Source organism: Copidosoma floridanum, unplaced genomic scaffold (assembly GCF_036245765.1).
Source record: "Copidosoma floridanum isolate Cflo_tuat_1 unplaced genomic scaffold, Cflo_Japanese_pri ptg000025l, whole genome shotgun sequence".
NCBI classification, from domain to species: Eukaryota; Metazoa; Arthropoda; class Insecta; order Hymenoptera; family Encyrtidae; genus Copidosoma; species Copidosoma floridanum.
The window spans coordinates 4,432,763-4,441,172 of NW_028321902.1; the positions used below are offsets into that span (position 1 = coordinate 4,432,763).

The 8,410-nt window shown below is 35.9% G+C and overlaps 2 protein-coding genes across 3 annotated transcripts; one reads left to right on the forward strand and one right to left on the reverse strand.

Moving 5' to 3' along the window:
* The first annotated feature begins 965 nt into the window (after nt 1-965).
* dor (vacuolar protein sorting-associated protein 18 dor) lies at nt 966-6,057 on the forward strand. Of its 2 annotated transcripts, XM_089595203.1 has the most exons (20): nt 966-1,159; nt 1,304-1,476; nt 1,550-1,733; nt 1,807-1,967; nt 2,034-2,210; nt 2,344-2,391; nt 2,526-2,715; nt 2,785-2,906; nt 2,984-3,199; nt 3,273-3,389; nt 3,464-3,576; nt 3,649-3,760; nt 3,829-4,011; nt 4,076-4,393; nt 4,462-4,597; nt 4,683-4,907; nt 4,972-5,123; nt 5,196-5,293; nt 5,361-5,690; nt 5,765-6,057. In XM_089595203.1, exons 2-20 carry the CDS (start codon nt 1,399-1,401, stop codon nt 5,826-5,828), a joined length of 3,024 nt encoding a protein of 1,007 aa, XP_089451329.1. In that variant the 5' UTR covers nt 966-1,159; nt 1,304-1,398; the 3' UTR covers nt 5,829-6,057. The 2 variants fall into 2 exon arrangements, with proteins under 2 accessions (XP_089451329.1, XP_089451330.1); XM_089595204.1 differs by lacking the exon at nt 2,344-2,391.
* Nucleotides 5,973-7,324, reverse strand: LOC106644134 (uncharacterized). Its single transcript, XM_014359524.2, has 4 exons — nt 7,253-7,324; nt 7,099-7,173; nt 6,615-7,028; nt 5,973-6,545 (listed from the first exon to the last, which is right to left on the reverse strand). Exons 2-4 carry the CDS (start codon nt 7,148-7,150, stop codon nt 6,151-6,153), a joined length of 861 nt encoding a protein of 286 aa, XP_014215010.2. The 5' UTR covers nt 7,151-7,173; nt 7,253-7,324; the 3' UTR covers nt 5,973-6,150.
* Nucleotides 7,325-8,410: the final 1,086 nt, after the last annotated feature.

Genomic DNA, 8,410 nt, shown 5'->3' on the forward strand with positions numbered 1-8,410 from the left:
TCTCGATTTATCGAACGAGGGTTATATTGTTACGGGGGTTCTTTTTGAATGCGATGAGGTTGCAGTGCGCAGCTATAATATGCTCTTATTTTATTTTATTTTTTTTTCTTTTCTCTACGCGGTTTTTGTTTTGTGCGTAAAACAAAATAGATGTGCTTGCAGAATGATTTTAGTTTGAAAATTGTCTCGTCAAAGCAGTTTGCGCTGGTTTGTTCCCTCGTTAGGGTTGGAATTCGAACATGTATATGCATTGTATGGCTGATGTTTATTTTTATTCTTTATATAGGGTTATTACGAAAAAGGTCTCTTGTGTGATCAATACAGAAAGAAAGAAAAGAAAAAAAATACACGGTTGTTGTGGAAAACAAATATGAGTAGAGTTTTTTTTTTTTTTTTTTTTTTTTTTGATGACCGATTTTTTCAAGCTTAACAAACAATATTTATAGATATATTTAACAAGAAAATCACAAGAGCTCTGTCGTTCGTAAGTATATAGAGATAGAAAATTAGAGTCTGATTTTTTCACAGATTAACATTTGTTTGGTTTTCGAGTAATTTATTTATAACCAAAAGTATTTTTTTTTTTTTTTTACTAAAATACAACATCCTTAACCCCCCCCCTCCCCCGAGAGGTGAAACCAAATTTGGTCAGACCAAATCTAAGTATACACGTCTGACCAATGCACGACCTTTACTCTTTTTATGGCTTTTAAATATATATATATATATATATATATATATGTATGTATGATAAAATACGCACCTTCATATAATTGTAAACTCAATCAATTTATAAACTTTCTGAACAGTAACATGAAATTGCGATATTCATATTTGTACAATATGAAATATACACGGTAAGACAATCATCTTTTTACAAAACAATTGTTACATGCCGCTTTTCTCGGGTCAGGCTAGCTCTCTCTCTGCATGTATATGTATGTGATTGCGATTTGTCTTCTGCAATGTTTTGAGGTGTAGTGCGATACGCCCTGAAAGTGTTTTTTGCCCTTCTGTTGTATATTTTAACGAATTGGAATGGTAAACGATAAGGATTATCAGTTGGAGTGATGGAGAGTGGTGATTTTTTTTGTCCTCGATAAATCTGCACTTTTGTTCGGTATGAGGTTAAAGCCAGTTGTGCCGAGAAAAGGGTTAGGTGATTAATATTTTTCCATCCAGAGTATTGTAAAATAGTTTTTTAAAGTTTTCATCATCGTTTGTACAGGCTACTGTATACCGAATAAAAAAAAATGAACCTTTGACCAACACTATAAATACTCATAATTTGATTTCCTTGCAGCTATGACTTTTAGTTGACTGGAACAAGGCATCATAGGATGTGAGATATTGTAAATTAACTCAAGTACAAAAAAAAAATACTCTCATTAGGACGAAATGGCCTCGGTGTTTGATCAATTCGAGCAGGCCTCTCAGAGGTCCAAGCAGCCACTGCAGACTTTGAAACAAGATATTGTAATGCACTTTAAATTTCATATAGCTTAATAATTTTGCTTATTCGTTGCAACCATTTCATATACCTTTACAGAGTAGCTCGGGGTTCATTCAGATGAAGCTTCAGGATGAAACTCCGATATTTATCAAGCAAAAGGTTAATTTCATGCCACCTGATAAAATTTTGCGCATGTGTGTCAGTGGCAATTTCGTTGTCATTGCCATGGCTAACAATATTTTACTTAGAATCGACATGAAACAACCCGACAAGCCTGAAGGTACGTATTTCAATAGCTTTTTTGGCAACATCTGATGAAAGTAGTATGAAGTAACATTTTATTTTCACTTTAGAAATCGATATTACCAAGTTTATTGGAAATTTAAGGCTGTCTGGCATATTTCTTGATCCTTTGGGTCAACATTTAGTTATATCTACAGTACCCAAACAAGGAGATAATAACTCTGTGTCTGAACTTTTTTATTTGCACAGAAAGTCGGCCAAGTTGAAACAAGTGATTATCTTTACTATTAATTTTGTCAAAGTCACGATCAATATGTTGAAAGAATAAAATTTTCAGGCTTCAAAATTCAGAGGCCATGAAATAACAGCAGTTGGCTGGAACTTTACAAATACGTTGGAAACTACTTCTGGACCCATATTGCTGGGAACTTCAAAAGGTCTTATTTTTGAAACTGAAATCGGTATTGAAGGAGACAAAATTTTCACCACCAGCTTGGAGCAGTATTGGAGACAGGTGAGATGAAAAATTATTGGAACAAATCATTATCAATGTAGGTTACCCATTAAAATGCCGTTAAAATCATTGCTAAAATCAGTTTGTTTCGTGTAATTGAAATTTCTGTATGAAAAACTTTTGTATTTCCAAGCTCCCGAATTATTTACCGCTTTACGGTAATAAAGACATGGAAGGATTGGTAAGTCGTCTCGTAAGCTAATTCAACGTAGTGTTTGTTGTGAAATATTCCTACTCATTAAAAAAAAAAAAAAAAAAAACATTTGAACTCATGTGCCATATTTTTCAAATCTTGAAGGAAACTTAATGTTTCAGGTATTTGATATTGGTAAAGACAGCAAACCTCCGATAACAGGTTTAGAATTCAGAAGGGTACCAAACACTGACAAATACTTTATAATAGTAACAACTCTTATAAGGATTTATCAGTACATTGGAGTTGTGTCCAGCCACGAAGAAAAGCCACTTTTGCAGCAAGTGTTTAGCAAATACTTGAACATCAAAGGTAAAATAAGAGAAAAAAAAATCAGCTTTGTATATGTATACGTGGTAATGACATGACAAACCTTTGCAGAAAGTTTTATTCAGTTGGAAAGTTCGTTGCCATATTCAAAAATGCAATTTTACTTTTCATTACCACAAGAATTTCCAAAAACTTTTGGCTGGCTGACTGAAACTGGTATCCTTATTTCTCAGGTAATTTTGCGATTGATTTGTGAAAATAATTTTCTTCGTGGAATGTCACGTCTTAAACTTTGATTGTACTCGCAAAGGTGGACCCTAAAGTAGACCCTGACAATTTATTAGTAAATCAACAAATGTTGCCATGCCCGGAAACTAGTCTCTTAAGTAGCAGTACTTCGAGGAAACATTCAACTCCATTGTCGTTTGTTCTGACTGAATTTCACGCGCTCCTTTTATACAATGACCATGTAAAGGGTATCTCTTTGCTCAACCAAGAATTAATTTTCGAAGACTTGTACAATGACGTGAGTTACAACAAATATTATATAAATGAACAAAAGCCTTCTATGATTTGAGGTAATCATTTGTGTGATGCAGGCTTTTGGAAAATTGATTAATATCATCAAAGATCCCGCAACTGGCTCGATCTGGGCTTACAGTGAGAGAGCGGTTTTTAAATATAAAGTTACCAGAGAGGATCGCAATGTTTGGCAGGTAATTGTTACACCAACAGCTATAGAATGGGTCAAAAACTTTCGTACATAGAATTAATTAAATTTTGTTGGTAGGTATATGCTGCTAAAGAAGAATTTGAACTGGCCAAGCAATATTGTCAAGGCGATCCAGCTAATGTAGATCAAGTTCTCGTGAAACAAGCCGAAATGTTATTCAAAAACAAAGAGTGAGTATTTTTTTAGGATCAATTTACGGACAAATGTAAAATAGTTCTTGCTAAATATTCCCAATTTTTCAGGTACGAAAATAGTGCACTAGTGTATGCAGAAACGCACTCGTCTTTTGAAGAAATATGTTTAAAATTTTTGCAAGAAAATGAAACTGAAGCATTGAAAATTTTTTTAATAAAGGTAAAAACCTCAAAGTAACCATTAAATTTTATTCAAGACTAGCGTAAAATATCATGAATATTGCCTAGAAACTCGAGAGTTTAAGGCCACAGGATAAAACTCAAATTACGATGATCGTGATTTGGGTGGTGGAACTTTTCATGAATCAGATGGGAACGATGCGCAGCAACGACCCGTCTTACCTACAAAAACCACGCTACATGGAGCTTCAGAAGCATTTTGATAGTTTTCTGGCGTCCAACAAAGTGGAGGTAACTCTTTTTATTAAACATTAAAAGGAAAACTTGAGTTACAAACGATTCATCACTTTTATAGGAGTGTTTGCGACGAAATCGAAGCACGATTTGCAATATAATAGCCAGTCACGGGGACAAGGACAACTTGCTTCGGTTGACGATCATGAATAAAAACTATGAAGAAGTGATTCGCCAGCATTTGTACGAAAACAATCATCTCGAGGCACTCGAAGTACTTAGGAGTCAAGGGAACAAAGAGCTGTTTTATCAGTTTGCCAGCGTTCTTATACAGGAGCTACCAAAACAGACTGTCGCGGCATTGATAGCACAGGGATCTAATCTCAAGCCTACCGAGCTGATACCTGCTTTGGTGTCCTGCGACAACGATGAAAAACACGTACTGTTATTGAATTTTATTTTTCTCACAAGCATTTCTCTAAATGACGTACAAAATTTTTTATAAAGGCAAAAGAGATAATAAGGTACTTGGAGCACTGCGTCTACGAACAAAGTTGTCAAGAACAAGCGATCCATAATTTTTTGCTCTCTCTCTATGCCCGCTATAAGAAAGACGAAGTTATGCGGTACATCAACTCACAAGGTACTGAAAATAAAAAAAAAGAGAGATACAAACGTTTATAGCACTCCATATTCGCGATTTGACAAATAGAGAAAATGACTTTCAGGCCAAGAAATAACAATGGTGCACTACGACGTTCATTATGCTCTCAGACTTTGTCAAGAAGCCAATCTGACAGAGGCTTGTGTTCAGCTCTCTGCGTTATTGGGACTATGGATGACGGCAGTTGATCTAGCGTTAACTATCAGTGTCGATTTGGCCAAGCAAATTGCCGCGATGCCGTCACATGACGGGGACGATGAGTTGAGAAAAAAGATGTGGCTGAAAATTGGTTAGTAGACTACAATTTGTGATCTAATGTAAATGCCAATGAATGATCAAGTACAATTTTGTAGCTGAGCACGTTGTCAAGGAAAAGAATGACATAAAACAAGCGATGGATTTTCTTCAACAGTGCGATTTGCTTCGAATAGAAGACATATTGCCATTTTTTCCTGACTTTGTCACGATTGACCACTTCAAGGAGGCCATATGTAATTCCTTGCAGGTAATTGTACATCCAAACTTTCGGCTTTGAGCACCTGCTAGTATTGATGAAGATGAAAATTTGTATTTTCAGGAATATAATCGGCACATTCAAGATCTGAAGGAAGAAATGCAAGAAGCCACCAAAGCAGCCGAAGTTATTCGAAAAGATATTCAAGATTTCCGGACCCGGTAAGCTTGACAAATTATAATTGTACAATGTTGGTTTCAAGCTCTCAAATTATTTTTTCTTTGTCAGTTGTTCGTTTATACACACGAGAGACACATGTAACGAATGTAATGTGCAGCTGCTGCAACGTCCGTTCTACGTATTTCCGTGTGGACATCATTTTCACAGCGACTGTCTCGTAACGGCGCTAACGCAAATGCTGCCTCTGGAGCAGCAAACACGATTAGCTGAGCTCCAGTATCAGTTGACTCAGGCTCAACAGCAGCAACAGCAACAGCAGCTGGCTAGCAACGCAGATGGTAGTGCGTCCGATACATTTTCACCCAAGGAGCAGATCAAAGACGATATAGACGAGCTCGTAGCTTCCGAGTGTCTTTATTGCGGGGATCTCATGATAGAGTAAGTTTTTTTTTTTTTTTTTTATTAATATGCTGCTTACGGAGCTCGCAAGTTACATACAAATTTCTTTTCAGCTCCATCGACAAGCCATTCATCAAGGAAGATGAATACGACAAAATAATGAAAGAGTGGTCGTAAGAAGAAAATGATGAGGGTTGTAAATAAAGTTTGATAATTGTAAAAATATTCTGGAGCACACTAAGATAATTTTTAACCGCTGCATTTTATATTTATGTATGTAATATATGAACAATATTCCATTAAAAGAAATATATTTGTATAAAACTTTGTAACTTATCATGTAATCGAGAGATTAGCGTTTTATCATTGTTTTGATGCTAATTTTGGACATAATTAAAAAAAATGACTTTTAATAATTTTTTGTTTTATTATAAAAAATAGTTTGTACTGTTTTTAGTATCAAAATCACTTAAACATATTTCATGATTAGAAAAGAATTTTACGAACCCTGCAAAAATGTCGACTCTGCATTTTTATCTCTTTTACTTACACAATTATGACCATACACATAGTACCTTAATGGTTTATTTGCCCATTCTTCGCCGGCACTATCTATCCCGATTCTGGGACACTCCACTATTTTTATTTCCTCTTGATACCCATCATCTTCCAACCAAAGTCCTTTCCATTTGCAAATGGAATATTTACTGTGACATTTTTCAAGCTTCAGTGCCATACACGTTTTTGATGGTCCATTACATAATTCGTGAAATTTCAGTACTTTAGATAATTTTTTTTTAAGTTTAGCATAAGGCCTTTGACTTCTGTGCTCTGTCATGTGTTGTATGCCTTCCAAAGGTTCTAGAGCTCGAATAAGTACTGCACTGCCTTCCTCTAAAAATTATACAAAATTAATATAGATTGATGAAAATAAAACAAAAGGATTAACTTCTCATTCATTACCTTGGCTGGATATATTAAAACAATGATACATTCCGTATGTAAAATAAACATAAATAGTTCCAGGTACCATAAACATGGGAATATTTCTCAGAGTAACTTTTCCACCATAAGTTTGGGATGCTTTATCTTCACCACCTAAATAACTTTCTGTCTCTACAATTCGTCCCTTCAGGATTGTTCCATCATCTAGTTTCCTGACGAGCACTTTTCCTAGCATATTTTTAGCCAATGTTTTACATGGCACATTAAAAAATGAGTAGGGAAGTCTGGCTAAACAAATTTTTTTTTCCCAAGGCGTAGAGGGTGGATCCTCTAACTGTTTCAGTTTTTCTTCCATTGGCTCTAAATCAACTTTACATCGAGTCTTTTTCTTTGCTGGTTGTGGCATCAGCTCCATTTGAACTGGCCTTTTATCTGTCAAAAAAAAAAAAATTGCTTGACAAATATTTGTAAAAAGAGCAAGAAAGCATGTACAACAACTTACTTTTGGTTAATGCCTCTAAATTCAATTTTTTGGCAACTATGTCTCCTGTCATTGTGTTTAAATCTTTTCTGACACCTGCGAAATAATATTATCTTACATTTCAATGTTTAATTTATAAATACTTACAATGTTTCAGCAAACAAATGGCACTTACCTTTTTTATTATGTGCAAAACCAATTGAAGACTGTACTTTCCAAGACAACTGATGAGGATTCAATAAATTGTGTCACCTGGAAAAACCCATCGCTAAATACGAGTACACTGATTATTATCAAATTATGGTTTTTCGAGAACAACAACGGAGTGGAAAAAAAAAACAAACAAAAGTACTTAAACTATATTACGTTTACGTTTACGGTGAAAGGGCCAATCACAAGGTTCGTTCAAGCCCCCCCTTGGTTCCCCCAGGCAACAAAGCCTATGGTCGTTGACTGACAGAGAACACAGCATAGGTCTGCTCAGTCTGTTCACTCAATTTGAGTTTAGCGGAACAGTGGAACCCCCTTGTCAATATGGGGTGTAATCCGCAATCGCCGCCAGCAGTTACATATGTACGACGTGACAACGTTGCGTGGTTGGGAGCGCTACTGTCGATTTACTGGTGATGTGATCCGCAATCTCACCAGCAGTAAAGCAGACGACGTCGGTCTACTATAACTCTTTTTCGTGACATTTTCTGATTGTAAACAAAGCAAAGCAGACGATAGAATGTCGGAAAATGTCACGAAAAAGAGCAAGTATACTATGGGTGTATTCCGCAAATGCTGCCAGCAGTTAAGTTACGTAGGTCGTGGTAACGCCGCATGGTCGGGTAGCGCTAGCGTCAACCTGTACCTACTAACTGTCGGTGGGTTCCGCATGTCAACAAACTTTGATATTTTTTACTGTTTTCGCTCCCATGCCATCTGATATTTCGGAGTTTGTTGACATGCGGAACCCACCGACAGTTAGTACAGGTTGACGCTAGCGCTACCCGACCATGCGGCGTTACCACGACCTACGTAACTTAACTGCTGGCAGCATTTGCGGAATACACCCATAGTCCGCAGGCTAAGTATACGTCCTTAACCGCCTTTTTCACTAACGTTTAGAATAATGATTGAGACAATCAATGATTGTATCATGAGTTTTTGTATAAAGTTCAATTTATACAAATAAGTTGGTAAATATAGGCACACATGATTAATATTTAAACATTTTAAGCTGTATAAATATATAACATAGATTCCAAATATGCATTATTACCGCTGGAATATGCTAACAAAACCAAATATCCGTCTTTCTCACCCAGCAAAATAATAGGTATCTGTA